An 18,653-nucleotide genomic window follows, 5' to 3' on the forward strand; every position below is an offset into this window, starting at 1 on the left:
TCTTCTCCCAACCTTCCCCCAGTTCTTTCGCTGCAACCAGTCATAGTCTCCCTGCCTTCATTTTGCCAAATTAAACAAGCCAACCTCTTCTGATCTCACCTGGTAGGAAAGCTGCTCTTTTCCTTTGATCAGCTCCACGGCCTTCCTCAGTGCCTATCCCAAACCGAGTTCAACATCCATGAGTGTGGCCAAACCGCCCTCCGCCCAAGATCTCAAGAGCATCTTGCAAAGCAACGCCACTGGCCTCTGCAAAACACCCCCGAGGCTGGTGAGGAAAGCAGATGTTTGCTGCGAAGAGGAGGCAGTTCCCTGCAGTTATCGGGCAGAGAAGAGGACGTGCCAGTCCCAAGTGGAGTACAGAAACGATACAGCAGATAATTAACTTGTCATTTTGCTGAATGTCATTAATACCGAGCTTATTGTCAAAGTCACACCCCGCCAGCCTTGCTACCTTAACCGCTTGCGGAGGGCAAGCGCCTGCTTCTTTTTGGAGCAGGACAGGATCTTCCTGGAAGGTAAGGAGACCACAGAGGCTGCAGGTTGAATCCTGCTTCTTTCACGAGCACCTTGCCAGCCAGCAAACCTGGACTCAGAATGCCCCAGCGTGGAGCAGAGATTGGATTTGCAAAGGAAAACACTCTCTGCAGGGTTTGTATTGCAAAAACTTCCACACAGCAAGCAGCTGTGTGCAGATCAGGGCAGCGCCTGGGTACAGCCACCCAGAGCAAGTGTACTGTGATGCCCTCATAAGCTTAACTTGTCTACAAGAGGCAAACATGCCTCTTTGACAAGCCTGCGATGCAATGTCTGAATACACAAACGCTTTGCTGCACCAGAGCAAAGCTTCCAGATCCATCCTCGCTGCATGAGAGGGTCAGCTGAATCCCTCCAGGCTGTCTCCCTGGGGCTCCCTGCGCTTTCCTTACTGTAGAGACAAAATACGGGAGCAAACATACCCTTGTTGGGCTTGGCTTCATCATCTCCATGGGGCCTCGTGTTTACAGAGAGCTGTCTTGCTGAAAGGCGGCTGGCCCACCGAGTGCTGTTAGCAAACCACAGTAGAGGGCTGGGGATGCTTTTGGTCTATGCTTAGACTCAGCTTTGGGACTAGAAAACACCTCCCAACGGTTTGTGATCACCAAGAGCATCTTCTGGGTCACTGTTATTTGCTTAACACACATGTAAGATGAGCCCAGAGCCTTGAGTGCCGCAGACCCCGTAGGGAAGATGAGCAGTGCATCAGCGATATCTTACCCAAGGGATCTCATTCCTCGGGGGACACTTGTGCGGAGTCTCACACCGGCTGAACATTACTTGCAGATGCATGGCTCAGAACAATCCTCAGGGGCTGCTCGGTATCTGCCTCTCCAGCCCAGCAGCTGGGTGGCCCTTCTCCACCAGTGAGCGTTTGGAGTTGAATCTCTTAACACTGTCCCAAGAAGAGGAGGGGTGTTACACAAACCCAACAGCAAGGAGGTACCAGCCACATCAACAGGAAAAAAAAACAAACAAAACAAAACCAGTTGGTGTTAATTAGGAAGAAGTGCTGGTGGCTGGAGGGCTTTCTGCTTTCTCCACTTCCAGGAGCTGACTCCTGCCTGGAGGATCCTGTTATCTCAATAAATATTGCTAATAATTGAGGCTCTGTCTGCTCACCACGCAACCGTCCAGCTGCCAGGAGTGTTTGGAGACACCTATGTTATTTCTTAGCCAAAGCTGCAGTGTTAGCCTGGGGTATTAGTTCAGCGCTGAATAATTCGGCATGGTCTCATTGATTTATCATACAGTTAAGTCTTGCAGGGTGGGACTGTATGCAGGAAAGCCTCTAACTAGCCAACTAATTTAAGAAGTTGCTGAATGCACAGCCCAAGAGCAACACTCATTTATTTGTATTTCTTTATGCTGATGTGCTGTAAAACATGCTTTTCCCAAAGCACACCAAAGGGCAAGGAGCAGAGACCCCAAGCTGTCCTGACTCTTCCAAGCAGCCCACAGCTACGGAGAACAGATTAATGCCTGTCCAAGGCTGGTTTAAAAATACTCAGCAAGCCCTGTGTTTTGACAGAAAACCAGGGTTTTGATGGGGAGAAGCTTGTCATTGTTTCTTTGGAAAGTTTTGTCTGTAGTGAAGAAAAGAACAGTTCTCCAGCTGAGGTCCTGAGTGCACTGTGAGGAACAGGAGACCTTCTGCTGGGGCTTTTCACCTCCCACCCCAGAAGGTCTCAGTGCAATGTCCATTTGGGGATAATCTGTCTGGACTCCCACCCCATGAGCAGCAGCATGTCATCCATCTCTGTGGCTTGTTCCTACTCTTGTGGGCTTAAGCCATCATCGATCCCTTCTCTTTCATTCTCTTTTTAAACTTCCCAGGCGTGTAAAGGTTAACTCCATTTTCTTTGCTGTCAGGAATAACCCCCGCCCCAGCCCCAAACAACTCTTCCTATTTATAGCCCTGTATTAATCAGAAAGGCTAGCACTTCTACATCTACGTGATTAAAAATTAGGAGACCGGATTCTGTAGTGGTGCCTTATAATAACAACCAATCCTGGGAGCACAGTGGATGAATAATGGATCATGGCTCTATGCTACTGGCTTCTTGCTTTCCCTTCTTTCTTCTCCCCTTTTTATCTTTCATTCTCCTCTTCCTCCTCCTCTCCCAGGCTGGAGTTTGAGTGGGGAAAGAATACATCCATCCTTCATTTTGCAGAAGTTAGAGCTGTTGAGAGACATCACTGATTCCTATTCATCAGACCTTCTCCTCCCCAGCCAGATCCCCTGGTTAGTGAGCCTGGAGACCATCAATAATTCATGGCTACATGAATAACTGGGGGATGATAACCGCTCGGGAAGACATAATCAGGACCCATTCTCTCGCCTCATCTCCTTAAGCAGCTCCCCAAGTCTTGCTGCTAATCCAATAGAGGGAAACAGGAGCAAACCAGTAGGTTAGAAGACAAAGTTTTCTGGCACAGGGAAGACAAGTGGGTCCATGTTTGTCTGCATTAGGTTGTCCCCTGTCCCATGATGTCCCCTAGGTTTCATGGGCAGCTAAGGGACAGGCCGGACTGCTTTGAGGGGGTGATGTTAAGCCAGTGGCTGAAAAAAAAAAAGTCTTCAGATGTCATCCAGTGGGACCAGCCATTTACAGGACATCAGTCAGGAATATTAAAACATCCCACCACAAAAGTCTCTTCATTTAATTCCAAGATGCTCTTCAGAGAAAGGCTTGTGGGTTGGTTTTCTCCCTGCTCCACAAGATGAATTTCCAATATTTTACAAGCTGAGGTCCAATTCAATTAATAGCTTCAGTGAGGGGAAAACCTATTGAAAAAATACCAGTTTGGTTTTTTAAAACAGTATAAACTCATCCAATGAAAGGGTTTTTTTAAAAAAGTGAAAAGAAATACTTCCTTAATAGTTAAATAGCATCAGAATGAAGCAGAATTTTCCACATTTTCTTATTTCAGGGGCTGACACATTTCAACTAACCCAAACCACAGATTTTCACTTTTTTTTTTCCCCCCACTCATGTAGCCTGAAAAAAATGTACATTTTGGATCCATGTAGAAAAGCTGTTTTCCCCCCAGTCCCTGGGTTCCACCCACTGAGCTGAAAAATCCCATTACTCACAGCATTTGGCAGATGTGTGTGTGACCAGCCTTGTGTGCAACCAGCACATCTGCCTTGCCTACAAATCCCGCGCTGATGCAAGCAGCCACCTTTGAATTGTCAGAGAACATAATCCCTTTCCATCTCCTGAATTCAGCCCAGCGCTGGAGGAGCCAGCGAGGAGTTTTTAAACATTTCTCGGCCAGCTAAAACGCTGGGGCGGCTCAGGAGCAGAAGCAGAGACATACTTGGGGATTTCAGAGAGGTCTTTGGCCAACTTTGACATTCACTTTGCATGGCTCAGCCTGGTGCCAGCCAGCTCGGGGAGGGGGAAACAGCACTGACTTGTAACAAAAGCAACTCCGCTTTGGTGGAAAATTGGCAGGTTTCCCTCAGCTGCATCCCCTCGGTAAGGATGCTGAAGGGTAGGAGGCTTTTGAGCTGGATGTGAAGCAGCAATTTCTTCCTACATCCTTTGCTAGCGTGAGCTCTTCTGCTTGGGCAAGAGAGGCTGCAACGGGGATGCCTTTCCACTGTGTCCTCTACATTTCTGCTGGCTTCCCAATGCTGCATGGGCCCCAAAAGCTCCTGAAACAGGTCATGAGATGGGTGGGCAACGCATCTATTTGTAGCGAAGGATCTACCCTGGTTTCCCAAAGGATCTGGTTGGGAAGAACTAGACTGACCTCTCCGTCTTCAGAGCAGGTCTTGGCTAGAGCTGACCCAGTCAGGGTAGCGGAGATGGAAGGTCCTCTCCGCAGGATGAAAGGACAGCCCCTCTCTCCAGCTGAATTTCCCATCTCTTACCATGCTGGGGGTGTTTAGAGATGCCAGGCTGCAAGAGCTAGTCACAAAAGAGGAGACCATGCTCAGGTGCCCCTCATCCCTTGCTTCCCTGTTTCCATCCCTCCTTGTCTCTGGCATGAAGTGCTTCCCAGCACGAGAAACAGAGATGCCCAGGGGCTGTGTGATACCAGCAAAGCCACATCCTGTAATGAGGATGCAGCCTCACACAGGCTGTCAGACTGAGGTGGTTTCAAAGGAAGGTTGAGATCTTAAATGTCTCCTTGATACCCCTGGCAAAATCTGCTTTCACAGAGGGAGATGCTTAAAAGACTCATCGTGGCAAGAGGGAGTCTGACTGAATGAGAGGAGTTTCGCAACCTTTTGTGCGGCGAGGCAGCAGCACAGACGATGAGTGAAAGCGACAGGGAAATCAAAGCAGAGCAAGGGAGTGCTCAGGGGTTCCTCCATCCCTCCGTGACGGAGGGCTGGCAAGGGAGCCCTCTTCAAAGGCAAGCATCTGGAAACCACGTGCCTGATGCCCATAATAAGCTGTCCCCCCCGAGTGCAATAGGTAACGGTCCAAATGCAGCTCCCTTGCCCTTCTCCTCCAAATCACCCTCACCTACCTTCCAATTTGCAGTCAGAGGAACAGGGGTCAGACCAAAGCCACTGCGAGCCCCGTATCCTGAGTCCAGCAGCAGCCAGTTATAGTTGCCTGGGGAGGAATAGAAGAGCAGGGCCAGCAAGCAGGGATATTTCTTTCAAATATTCACCATCCTCCCACAGTTTGCAGCTCAGGGACATTCTGAGTAGTAGCCCTTGGTGGATTTCTCTACCACAGGCTCGATCCTTCATATTACTGCAAAACTCAGGCAGCCACCTGGCCCGTGTCCCCTCTAAAACTTCAGGCGGTTTCTGCCGCTGTAGTTCAGATCTGGGGCACAGCTTTTAGGTGAGCAGCAAAAGGCGAGCCGGGTATAGTGTGGTGAGATGGGGTTACATGCTGCCACAGCCACATCAAAGCCAGCTGCAGAGGTTTGAGAGGTCACAGGCCAGTCCTGGCAGCCCAGACCCCACAGGTAACTCCCAGAAGGTTGGTTTAAGGCTAGCAAATGACATTGTCTCCTCTGTGCTATTTCTTTGCAGTTCCTCCAGATGATCCTGTCATTATGGGGGGGCCCATCATCAGCCTGAGAGCAGGAGACCCCCTCAACCTGACCTGCCACGCGGACAACGCCAAGCCGGTAGCCTCCATCGTCTGGATGCGGAAAGGAGAAGTCATCAACGGAGCTACCTACTCGAAGGTGAGGCAGGATGGGGCTGAGGACAAAGGCTGTGCTCTTCCCTTGCTTCAGAAAGGTGTACCAGGCCTGACGCTGCTCTTCGCACAGCCCCAAAACATCTAGGGCAGCGCCTTCAGCTCTGCAGAGCTGAGACTCTCACCCTACATCGCCCCATACCACCTTCCCAAGGGAGAGGCTGGGAGGAAAATAGTCAGGAGGATGCAAGTGAGAAACCACAAACTGTCACCAAAATGGGCTCTGCTCTGAATTTGGCTGGCTTTTTGTACCCTCTCACAGTTTATAATTGCCTGGCATGCCCACTTCTCCCTCCAAAATCCCGCCTGGGTGTGATGTTAACATTGTGTACAGCACCACACAGCCAACACTGACCTGGCCTTGGCTGTAGCAGAACCTCTGGATCAAAAGGTAGTTGCGGTGACATATGTCCCCTCCTCTAACTGCAGTTTTCCATGAAAAATTGTCAGGGTTGTTGGCATTTTTTAATTTAAACGGAAAGCCTTTATTGGGTCATAAAGGAAAACATCAAAGAGCAATCAACAGTGTACTCAGAATGGGTACCCACATGTTCTCCTGTTTATAGACGCCTGATGTCTGGTAAGTGCTAAAGATTCAGTAACACTTGACATTTCTGATGAAAATTTCTAAGGAACAAAATTCGAGACATAAAATGGGTCAGTTTGCAGCCATTTGTAATGCAAGCAAACATCAAAGTCAGGAGTCAAAGGCATTCCTCTCAAGCTCCTGAAGATCTTTTAATAAACATTTCACCCTCTGCTACCACTGTGAAGCCTCCATCCAGCCTCGTTCCAGCAGCATCCTGCTCTGCATGGAAAAGCAGAGGAGCCAGAACACCCTCCTCTCCTCCCCGCTGTCACTCTGCAGAGCACACTGATATCTCAGCTGAAGCTGAGCTGCTTCCTTCTAGCTGATGGGTGTGAACAGAGGGGGAAATTGCCCCATCTCCCTGCGTGCAATGCAAGAGGCAGCACTAATTAAAGCCAGAGAGAACTGACCTCTCCCTCTCTCAAATCAAGTGGAATTAATTAAAATCCAGGCCATTGACATGCAGTTGTTTATAACTTATTCTGTTCACCCCAAGCCTTCCTCTCCACTGCAGACTGCTCAGACCTGGCCCTGGGGAGCCAACATTTAAGCCCTTTCCCTTTCAGACCCAACAAGTAGTGGGTAGCAGAGAAGGAAGAATGCCCCTCCTTTATTTTTCTTCAAACTACTTCCAACAAAAAACCTCCCGAAGCAGAGCTTTTCAGGCTGCAGCTCCATCTCACATGCAGTACAGAGATTTCCATGGCATTTTAAGCAGCTGTCAGGGATGGTCTGGGAAGGGAGTCCTGTTCTGCATGGGGGAAGCATCTTCCCCGCCTCCTGGGGTCAGGAGAACCTCAGTTTCTGAGGCTGACCCTCAGTTTCTCCAGACTTACTGGAGGTTTCCACGAGGCCCCTCCACAAACACATCCCTGCCACAAGCGGGGAAAAGCAATGCTGCAGGGCCAGGCATGCACAGGGGTGCTCAGCCAGCACCAGCTGCATCAGCGCTTGTCACCTTAAGCGCCACAGTCCCCACACATGCACAGGAAACCCTAACTTGATCATTTTTGTGGCTGTCTTAACCTTGTCCTATTTAAAAAAGAGAAACAGCCTTCAGAAAAACTAACGGCCAATTTTAGACATTTTTGGAATGGGAGGTTTTGATTTTTGGAGTCTGAGAAACCTTTCCCTTTTGAAGCTCCCTTTAAGATCCTTCTTCAATTTTCCTCTTTCTGCTTTTTCAATAAATCTAAAACCCAGCCCAGGTCTCATTTGATCCAGATATTCCAGTCAACCAAGAAGAAACCCTGTTCAGGTTACTCATTGCCTGAAACCATTTATACTGAGTGATAATGTCTTTGTTTCTCTGAATTTCCAATCCACCAACTGATTGATATGCAGCCCCCCTGCAGTCACAGCCAGGCAGTACAGAATAGCCACAGCTGACTGAAAACCCCCATACTTACCCCAATCCCTATTGAAGGGGACAGGGAACAGTCCCTATAGCCATAGGGGGTGTTATAGGATCCCAGAGGGTTTGGAGGCTAACGTAAAGCTCAGGGGCACTGTGGGGGGAAGGTCCTGCACAGGCTTAGGGTTCACCACATCCTCAGCACCAAAAGCGGGGCTGTTCCCCAAGGGAAGAGCACACAGGGTGACAACAAAGCAAGCACAGGGCAGCATCCTTACCACCAAGGGCACAGCACCAACACAAGAGGAGCAGAGCAGGTTTGGTGGTCGTAGAAGGGTCAGCTACAGCGCAGCAATCTCCAGAAGGTCCATAGTGATGAGGCAGCTCTGAAGTCAAGCCAGGAAATCCAGTCCACCTCACCACATCCAAAGCAGGGCTTAAGCTAGAGCCGGAGCTTAAATACACCTCCTGGGCCTATGGGTGAAGAGCTCTTGGGTAGAGTCCCCAGATGAGGTTCGTCAGGGAAATTAAGTACTGTTGGTGCACTCAGGCCCTGACAATCACGTACCAATAGGTCTTGGTCCTGGCTTCTCCCCAGCTTCTGGGCTGATTGTGGTGACAATTTCTCAGCATCGTTCCTTGTCTAGTGTGCCTGAGAGGCACAAAACCTGTATGCATCAACGCTGCGTCACGATGAACCCAGGAGGTGAAAGCATTAGTCTTCCTGCTGTATGTTTACAATTCAATAAAGCACTTGTCTTACGTTGTGAGGAGGAAACTTGAAGGATACAGACTTAAAGAGAAAAACTGCCTGGCAGGGTCTAAAATACATAGTTGTGGCATGAGGGTATCCGTGGGCATTTACTGCTGTTATCAGTGGCTGGGAAAAGCTGTGTTTCTGGCATTTCTGGTCCCCGGAGGTTGTTGATAAACCGGAGAGAAGTCAGAGGAAAGCCCGGAGAATGATTAAAAGATTGAAAACCATGCAATATCTTGAGAGCCTCCGAGGGCTCGATCGGTTTAGTTTACCAAAGACAGGGCTACAGGGTGACGTGACCATGGTCTGTAAGAACTTGCAGGAGGATTAGGAGTTTGATAAGGCAGGGCTCCTGGGGCTTGCCGATAAAGGCATGGCAGGGCACCACGGCTGGAAGTCAAAGTCAGATAAGTCCAGGGAAGAAACAAGGTGCCAAGGCTGAGCAGATAGAGCTGGTTAACCACTGCTGTACCAGGCTCGAGGTTTTGGATCTCCGACATCCTCAGGTCCCCATCACGGTGACCACCAGCACGAGACGAGCCAGAGTGGTGATGATTTACCATGGGCTGGGCTGGACCACTGCAGGGCAGCCGGGGACCCACGGCCGGGATCAGTCCCGTGCCAGCAGCACCGGCTCATTGCTATGTCAAGTGGCCCAGGCAGCTTTTTGTACTCACCTGGCATAGGTGCAGAAGGTGACAGCAGGTTCAAGAAGCCGGTTGCCCTATCTGTCCCCCGGCTCCCTCTTTCCTAGGACGATGGGTGAGATGTATCTCGCTGGAGCTGTGATTCCAAGGTCTAGGCACAGCAGGGCTGGAGGGAAGCAGATGGGAGTTAAGTGCCCAGTTCCCAGGGAAGTGCAGTGAAATTTGTCTATGCTATTCCCCTAAGGCTTCTCGGCAGATTCCAGCCAGAGGAACTGTTATTGCAGAGCGCGCTGCTTGGCTGAGAAACTCGTACGAGCGAGGGCTAGCTGTGTGTGTGCAGAGCCTGGCACGACCCTCGGGCAGGGGAAGGGGCCCCTCTCCTGTAGCAAACTGCCTTTTCTCATCTCTGTTTCTCCCCCCACAGACACTTCTCCGTGACGGCAAGAGGGAGAGTATCATGAGCACCCTTTTCATCTCCCCCTCCGACATTGAGAACGGGGAGAGCATCGTCTGCCGCGCCACCAACAAAGCCATTCCCAGCGGGAAGGAGACCGCCGTCACCATTGATATCCAGCGTGAGTACGCAGCTGGCTGAGCTATCTCTGGGTACTGTGTGATCCCAACCTCCCTGCTCTCTCTGTCGCTACCCGCATGGGTCTGACTCCAGTCAGGAGTGGGATGCTGGGATTTGGGGGTTTCCCTTTACTGGGATTTACCGGTACATTGATACTGTGAAGTCAAAGACAGGAGATCTCATCTCCCCTGAACTCCCTGGGGCACCAGACAGACACGAGCACCCACAGGGACAGGCTGCTTCCCAGCTTTTGTGTCTTGTGTCCGTGGTTTTGAGCAAAAGCAGCACCAGCTGCCATGCTCCGGGTGGCCGGTGGGTGTTGCACGTGGCCCGACTCTGTGTCCTGATCCAGGCCCTCTGGGGTCTCTGGAGCAGGGATGGATCCCAAATGGTTTTGGCTGAGCAAGCAGCATCTCTGGACATGGCCAGTAGCAGAGATAAGGCCCATTAAGGTTTCTGGTACAAAAAAGCACGTTTCCAGTCTTAGAGGCTGTTCAGCGGTAAGTTTTTTGTTGTTCTCCACTGAGATAGCGTGTTAGACACCTAATCAGTGGGAAGTCTCCCTCCCGTGAAATACAGCTAGCGTCAATCAGCATCTGCTGGGGACCGGTGTGTGTCGAGAGCCATATCATTTACCCTTTGCTGTAAATCCATGAAGCAAAATCTTCCTTCCTGAGAAATTCACATTTCACAGATCTCTTCCCTCCTCCTCTGCAATAGCTGTTGCTCTCGGGCTCATCCTGACCTCCCTCCAGCCGGGCTTCATTTGCACACACAATTCCTGCAGCTGTATTTACCAACAATTTGCAAATGCAGGGTGTTCAGTATTAGCATGCCAGCTGCTTTCCAGAGTCCAATTAAAACTGGTTGAACAAACTCAAGCACAGCAGAAAATTCACCATTTAAGACTTCCAGCGTTTGCTGCCGGAAGATTAACAGGCTCTTGGGTCTCTGGATAGCATGTCCTGACAGAACCGGCCAGATAAAATGAGATAATAGCATGGGTTATTTCACAGCCGGCAAACAGTTACAATAGCTGGAGACGCACACGCGTTCTCACAAACAACGCAAAGCCGGAGACATCATTACACTGTGCTGTACAGTGCGGGGCAGGAGACGTGAGCTGAATCCCTGAGCTTGATGGAATCTGCTTTGGAAAGAGAAAGACCCAATAAAGAACACCAATTTCCACTCCGAGCCATTAAATACGCCATGCTGTGAAAGTAATAATAATAATATCCTATCCAGCTATTAAAAGTATGTTGTTCTTAATGGGGTCTAATGAGGATATCAATTTCCCAGTGCTGGATGGGTGATGGAGGGATAGAAAAATACCAAGATGGATTAACCAGCCTGCGGTGGGGTGGATTTCGTCCCGGATGCAAGAGCCTGCTCTAGCTGCTGCCCAGTCCATTAGGTTTCACTCCCAGCCAGGTAGGCAATTGGCTGCTTTCACTTTGCAAAGAGCTAAAGGTACTTTTCTTAAGCAAAAATTATCCAGGCCACTCAATTCTCCTGGGGAACTGTCCTGGGCAAGGCTGGCTGCAAAGGCAAGGTAGGCTGCGTACCCCTCTGCACCACCCCGGCGATGAAAGGAGGTCCTTCCCTGGGTCTTCTTCCAACATCTAGCCGAGAAGCAGCACCCTGGGGGGAAAAAAAGAAGTGGTTTCTGCAAGAGTAAGGAAGGAGGCAGCAGTTGGTGGCTGGTCAGCTTTTCCCAGCCTGGCACAACCTGCTGCATTTCACGCTGGAGCCTGCACATCTCCACCTCCGCTGTTCACACCGTAGCAAACGTTGCCCAGCTGCACGGTTTGAAAGAGACGGCCTTGCAAAATAATCCCAGGGAACCAAAAATAATCCCTCCCAGGAAGCCGCAGCCTGGTAAATCACTCCTCCTGCTTTCGTTTTCTTTTGCAATTCAAAAGAACATCAAAAATGCTCACACGCAGCACAGAAATGCCAGGGTGGGGGTTATTTCCTACGCAGGGTGTATGCAAATGGTGGGAGAGAATATCCTCTTTCAGCCGATGCAAAGATGAAGTTTGGCTCCCATCAATCTCATGCAGGCACTGCCTGACCATCTTAGCAGCAATGAAATAGCTGAGTCATAAAACCCTCCCCTTCCAAAAAAAAACAAGGGGAAAAAAAAAAAAACCCAACCCTGAGCAGGGTCTGTAATGGAAACACTAAGCAACTCCAGCTGGAACATCTGTTCAATGTGATTTCCATTCCACCAGCCACATCAAAGTCAGCCTCCTGTGAGTTATGCGCCGAACATCACAAGTGGGATTAAAATCATGTTTAATAGTTTGATATGCCATAAACTATTTATACTGCCAGAGCCCAGTGGCTCTATGGAAATGCACATCCGGCGTGCCGGGATGGGGAGGAGCAGGGTTATTGCTTATCCAAAGCCATTTGCTCCAAGCCTCCGCACACACATGTGCAGTTGTTCATTTTTACACCTTTTTTTTATTTTTTTTTTTCATGGCAAGAAGGGATTTGACTGCATCTGTATTTTTTGCAGGAGGCGGGAGTAGGAGAAGGAAAGTGGAGGGTCTGTGGACCAGGGTGATGAGCAAAATGAGGGTCACATCACTATGTTGGAGGGTCTCATGCTGTGTTTATCCTTGTAGCATTAGAGTGTTTGATTCCCTTTTGGGCTTCCCACTGGGGAGTGTGAAAGTCCAGAGCTGAAGAGGCATCTTAGTCTGCTTCCAGCTCCTCGTTCCTCCTCATTTGACCCGCAGGCTGCTTTTGGATTCAGGGTAGAGGTTTGGAAGGGCTTGTCTGGGGGTCCGGAGGGGAGAGGAGTATGGAGAGGGATCTGCACTTGGCAGTGCAAGAGCCAGCAGGGTGCCTGCAGCCCGTGGAGCTCAGCCCGTGACCCCAGCGATCGTTTCCCGGGTGCTGATTTAAAAGGGGGGAGCTGAGGGGTTAGCTGGGGTGCCTCACTGACTGCGCAGCTGGTGAGGAGCGATGCTGGTCCCCCGGTGCGAGCGTGCTCGCGGGGATACGCGGTACCTGGGCGTGCGAGCATTTGCATGCACGCATTCCTCCCGGTCGCCTGTAGGCTGGCTCTATCTGCTTCCATCATCCAAATTAATTACAAGAAGCCAGGCAGGAATTATAATTGTAACCGAGCGGAATTACATTCTGATGAGTTACAATTTGTGTCTTTTTTTTTTTTTCCTTTGCTTTAAAATACTCCAAAACACACTTGCACACACAAACCCACGCTATCCGCGGCACCCACTGCCTCGCGGGGAAGCTGCCACAATATTAGAAAGCCCAATCCCATTTGTGAAAGGCAAGATCAAAGACTTTAATTCATTTCCTTTGCTCTTTTTTTTTTTTTCTTTTTAATCTCCATTTTTTTTTTTTTTTTGTTTTGAGTGCAGGAGGGAGCTGGGCTCATTTTAATACAAAGAGGCTCCTCTGTAAATTGTAGGCACAGCTACTAAACCATCAAACAATGGGGAAGCTACTAAAGAGAAGCGTGATTCATACTTAACAAAGGAAGGTGATTAGCTGTTGTTGTATAACAATAGGGAAGTGTCAGGATGCCTGCAAATGAATTAGGAGCCCACTATATATCTCTGGGCTGTTATGTTAGGGAAGCTCATTTATATTCCCAACTGCGCCCATCTTTATTGTCATTTGAATTGCACATTTTAAAATGAAATTAGGGTAAATTGAAAATACCTATAATTTCCCCGTCATAATTTCCCATCAAGAAGGCAGGTGGCTTTGCTCGCAACAAAGCGGGGCTCTGGCTGGGTAAATATCACGGGGCCTAATGAGGCAGGGACGCGGCGGAGGAGGAGGCTCTGCAGCACGCCGGGGTACTGCAGCACGCCTCCGGCCCGCTGCCTTTCCCTCTCCCGTCTCGCCCAGGCTGCCGCCCAGCCGAGGTCACTGCTGAGGCCACCGCGGAGACTCCCCTTTCGTCCCCAGCCGGTGGCCTTGCTGCAAGGATGATCCCAACCCATCCCCGCACCTCGCAGGGTGAGACAGGCTGGAACAGCGCAGGGTTGCTTTGAATGCTGTCCTGCTCTCTCGGCACACGGACAGACTTTCTGCTTTCCTCTCCTCCCTTGCAGCTCTGCCAGTGCCAGCCCTTCCCGTGCCTTTGCAGACAGCATCGCTTTTTCCTCCTCAGCTCCTCCTACGCCTGAAGTTTCACCCGTTGCCATTACCTTTGCAAAGAGGTACCCAGAAGAGAAGTTCTCACATCAGTATGCCCAGTTAGAGCCCGTACCCTCGAGCAAAGGCTTTGAGCAGTTGCCAGAGAGCCAGGTCTCTCCAGCAGGACCCTGACTTGTGTATGGTGGAGGAAGCTGGCGGGGGGAGAAGCTGGCAGGGAAGCTTTCATCCCTTTTAAACACAACCACACTCCTTGGGCTTGCATTAGAGCCATGCCTTCACAGCATCCGAGCAGTAAATCGAGCATCGTACCACCTCCAGCCCTGCGACGCTGACCCCGTTCTCCAGCGCTGGGCTCCAGGATGCCCACCCGCACGTGATGCTAAGGGGGGTCCCCTGGCCGGTGGGTACCAACCAGCTTCGCTTCCCTCAGGTCAGCAGGGCCGACCCCCAGCCCTGTCTGCTTGGGTGCTGAGCGGGAGGGTGGCTGCTCAGCTGCAGCCTTTCCCGGTTCTCCAGCTGGGAATGATGTTGCTGAGATATTTAGGAAGAGGAGGAAGGCAGCAGGTAGAGGTGAATGCGTAACGTGTCCTATTTTGGCATGTATTTTTGCATGTGCTGCATCAGACTCCCACCTTAAGGGCAGGAGAGCCCCTCAGCTGGATCGATGAGCGGGCCTCAGCTCCTCTCCACAGCCCCAATGCAGTCTGTAATGGGACAGCTGGTTCTTCAGGTACCTAGAAAAGCTCTCCACAAGGCCATTTCTTTCTGCTTTTTCCCTCAAGTGAGGTCCCATCCTTAACACCTAAAGCTGGAGGTCTAACACCCCCTCTCAGACATCATGAAAAATTAAAACAACTCTGGATATTCTTATTCCCCATCTAAACATTGCACCCTTTTCTCTTCTTGCTTGCTTTCATCGGTTCTCTCCTAAATTTTGTTTGCTGCTAGAGCATTTAGATGCTTATCATGTAAAAAGAAGAAGAGAAACTGAGCACCAGTTGGAAGAACCGAAAGGCCTGTGATACCAATAAGGACTTGGCAGAGATGATTAGGCTGATGAAAGAGCAGAAATGCCACTTTCAAGTTAGTGGATAGACAAAAGATCATCATTACACAGAGAGATATTAAATGGGAGCTTTTCAAAGCAGGCAAGTTTATTTCCTTAAACGGGAATCAGAGCTGGCGTTAACATTTTTGAAGTGAAATGCTACATCGAATGGTGTGCGTCGCCTCCCTTTCTGTCTTATTTACTGCAGCACTCCGAGTCAAGAGCAGTGTGCATGACATGAGCCTGTCTTACAAGGCTCCAAACGTTATATCACAGCACCAGGGAGTCTCGGGGCTTTTGCCATGTTTTCTTATGAGCAAATTTTGCTTTCCAGACTCAGAAGCCTGGCAGGCAGTGGGCAAGGGGATGCTGCGTGTCTTCGGGTCGCTCATGGGCTTGTCTCTGTCTCTTTGCAGACCCACCCCTGGTGAACTTGTCCGTCGAGCCGCAGCCGGTCCTAGAGGACAACACTGTGAAGTTCCACTGCTCCGCCAAGGCCAACCCTGCCGTCACCCAGTACAGGTAAGACGGCCGCCCTGCTCGCTGGCACCGCGAATCTCGCTCCAGCCCTCTGCTGAGAGCTTCTCGCATTCCCCACCGTGCAAAGTTATTTCCTCCAGGTGACCCAAGAGCGCTCAGCAGCTCTGGCTGTGCTTTCTGGTGGCTATTGCGCTTGCTCCCATGTTTATCACTGCTTGGTGGTTGTTTAGCTCATCCCCATGGCCTCTGCTGTCCTCCGGCCGGGAGATGTGATGGCTGGAGCCAGACATAGCCCCTAATCCCCACAGAGCAGCAGAGACCTGCTGTGGCGCGGTCCTCTTCCCAGCGTCCCTGCTCCAATGGCTCCTCAACGCTGCTCTTGCCTTGATGATGTTGTTACACGTTGAGAGGCTCCGATTGCCTCCGCGTTAGGCCGTCTGCTACATTTTGCTGCATGCAGCAAGTCCTCGGTCAGAGATTCACTGGCGCTTTGGAGTGGATTAAGAGGCCTGGCACCGAGCTGGCGGAGCCATCTGTTCGGGGACATAACAAGCAAAGCGCGCCGAGTGAAAAGTCTATTATGGGAAAATTCCTTTTTTTTTTTTTGCATACTCTTTTATGATTTGAACAATACAACTCCATTGCCGTCTCCGTGTAACCCTTAAGCAACCGCCGTGAGCCTCTCTAACCCCAGCAGCGTGGAGCAGAGCTCAGAAGGGGCCAGAGCAGAGGTGCATGGGCTGGAGATGTGGGGGTACGTAGGGGATGGGCTCTCCTTGAGTGGGACATTCTCCTTGAGTGGGTAGGGTCATCATTACCACCTGGGATCTTCAAACAGTGCTCAAGCGAGCTCGGAGCAGGGCACAAGCAGTTGAGGGGCTCAGTTTGGCACTGATGAGGCCATCGCAGGAGAAATTGGATCACTTGCAACTGCAGTAGGTCTGGGCAGAAGGCAGGGCATGGGGCTCCCCACCGGCACCCCTACACTGAGGCACTCCCAACCCTCCCTTGATCACTCGTCATCAAGATGCTGCAGGGCTGGATGAGCAGGACTGCAACCATGGCCGTACCTGCAGCAGCGAGGCTCGTTGCTCACTGTGTTGCATTCGCTCGGTCTCGTTCGCTGCGGAAGGTGAGCAGATGGCTCTGCACCGAGCAGAGTCACTGCCATGGGCTCTTGGGTACGGGTATGGGTATGAGGGCTGCTAGCATTAGGAAACACCGCTTCTTTCAAAGGTTTCTCGGTCTAAGCTGACGAAAATATGGGTCTGGAAAGCCAGGTGGGTTGTCATCGCCCTTTGGGAGAAGCGAGCGTTGTGCTCAGCTTCCTGGCTCCAGCTCGTGGTCAGGAGGGCCCGTGTCTGAGATGTTTCACAGCAACCAGGTACAGCCCCGTCCCGCCGCTGCAATCAGCCGCTCATCGCTCCTGCCCTGAAGTTACGAGCGTGCACGCGCAGACATGCAATCAGTTCTGTTTTTGCAACAGCGTCAGTTGATAATAACAGAGGAGGCACCTCCGGGGACAGGTTACCATGACCCGCCTCCTGTTAGGCTCGTACAGCTTAATTAGTACAATCGAGTTTGCTGGTAGGAATGATTCCTTCCGGCTGGATATCTGCTATCAGCACAACAAAGCAATAATTGCGTTCCTAGTTACACAGAAGAGTTATTAATTTGAGAAGTCAATTAATGTCAAAGATACAAATAGCCCTGTTTTCATATTTACAGTTAGGAGGAAAACGAAGTGCGTGACAATCTGGGGAAGGATCTGGGCGAACGTCCCCCGTGGGTCTTACGCCGTGATTGATTCTGGTACAGTCGAAGGCAAAACAGCCAGTTTTGGCCGAGGAATCAGATGGTAGCAAGAGCCTGGCAACATTTCTGCTCCGAAGACGGGGCATCTAGCCTGATCCTCAGCAACAGGGGCTTTCACATCACCCCTGAACCCCCACTGGGCTGATCCCCTGTGCAGTGGAGCAGCCTTGAAGGCTCCCAGCTGGGTTTTCTCCTTCCTCTTGGGTGTTCCACCTTCTGGGTACGTGGCTCTCCCCGGCCAAAACAATGCTGGATTGCTTTTCTCCACCAAATAGCAGACGGACCCACCACGCTTCTCCCATCTTTGGTGCCGTCTCGTTAGCGCAGGGTCTTTGCTGTCCCCTGTAGTGGCAAATGCCGCCCGCAGCCCGCTTCTTTCCTTCTCGCCCATCCCAAGGCCACATCTCTTGTCGCCCTTCCCGTTGCCTGAGCGTTGGGATTTCTGCTTTGCTGCAAAGTGCTTCCTGACTCATTTCATGATGGACTTTACTATCAAAAGTAATTGCACCTTTTCTTCAGGTCATGCTTTCTCACAGAAGGGATTTCTTGGGCTGTGGGGGGGAAAGAGGCATGAAAAATTCAAGCACTTTGGGTTTCTCATTTCTTAAGTTCCCTTAACATGTTAACATCACACAAGGCTTTTTCCCTACCACTGTGACAAGCAAACAGGATTCAGCAGCACTCAGCAGGGCTTCCTTCCACTTAATGGCTCTGATTGATTGAGGGGGGATTCATTTCCCTTCCAAAAGATCCCAAAGCTCTTCACTAACTATGTAAAGGCAGCAGATTTTTCGGCACCGAAGCTTGGAGTCCTCTGGAGCGGGATATCCAAGCAAGGAGCCCCCTGCACCTCACCTCTGCCTAGGAGGGAAGGTAGGTGAAGGAATTGGATGTGTAAAGCCCCAGGACTGAGATACTTGGAGGTGTGAAAAGGCAGAACATGAGCTCAGTGTCATCCCCAGGGCCACTTGGGACCCCGTCACTGGTGAAAATGAACTTATTCTGCCTTAAAAACAAACAATAGAGAGAAAGTGTGATTTTTTTTTTTTTCCTCTCCCCAGGGAGAGAAACGCTCTAATATATCTCCTATGGCTTCCCTCATCCTCAGATAGAGATACCAAATCTTGGTCTTCAGCCGACATTTATTTTTAATGCCTCCCAATGTTTGTCAGTAAACAGCTCTGAACACAAAGGAAAAATGTCTAAACAACATAAATCCCCTTTTCTGGCCTAAATCCACAGCCAGCTCCGCAGGGCCATCCCTGCTTCGAATATACGAGCAAGCTGTCACCTTGCTTGAATTTGCAAGGGGCGATAAGTTTTGCATCGGGTTTGCGCCCCGCGTTTTTCTGGTTGGGAAAAGCAAGCGAGGTCGAGCATCTCACCCGAAGGCTTCACCCAAAGATGCTCGGCTGGGAAGAATCCGTGAACCGTGCTGCTCGTTAGCCAGAAGCCAGCCCCCTGTTCCTGCCGAGCCGGGGTTTTAAGCACAGACCCCTCACTCTCTTCGTTAGGGTGGTAAGGGA

The 18,653-nt window shown here is 50.6% G+C and overlaps 1 protein-coding gene and 1 long non-coding RNA gene across 2 annotated transcripts in view; one reads left to right on the plus strand and one right to left on the minus strand.

The window, feature by feature from the left end:
- The window catches only part of KIRREL3 (kirre like nephrin family adhesion molecule 3), a 143,528-nt gene that overhangs the window by 79,474 nt on the left and 45,401 nt on the right, over positions 1–18,653 (plus strand). Inside the window, exons 5-7 of the mRNA XM_050911061.1 lie at positions 5,543–5,700; positions 9,486–9,636; positions 15,249–15,354. Coding sequence (XP_050767018.1) covers positions 5,543–5,700; positions 9,486–9,636; positions 15,249–15,354 — 415 coding nt within the window. The remainder of the gene's footprint in view (positions 1–5,542; positions 5,701–9,485; positions 9,637–15,248; positions 15,355–18,653) is intronic.
- Positions 1,109–8,050, minus strand: LOC127025905 (uncharacterized). Its single transcript, XR_007767711.1, has 3 exons — positions 7,936–8,050; positions 5,023–5,111; positions 1,109–3,322 (listed from the first exon to the last, which is right to left on the minus strand). It is a non-coding gene; the product is annotated as an uncharacterized LOC127025905 (long non-coding RNA).

The sequence above is a fragment of the Gymnogyps californianus genome, chromosome 25 (assembly GCF_018139145.2).
Source record: "Gymnogyps californianus isolate 813 chromosome 25, ASM1813914v2, whole genome shotgun sequence".
Classification (NCBI taxonomy): domain Eukaryota; kingdom Metazoa; phylum Chordata; class Aves; order Accipitriformes; family Cathartidae; genus Gymnogyps; species Gymnogyps californianus.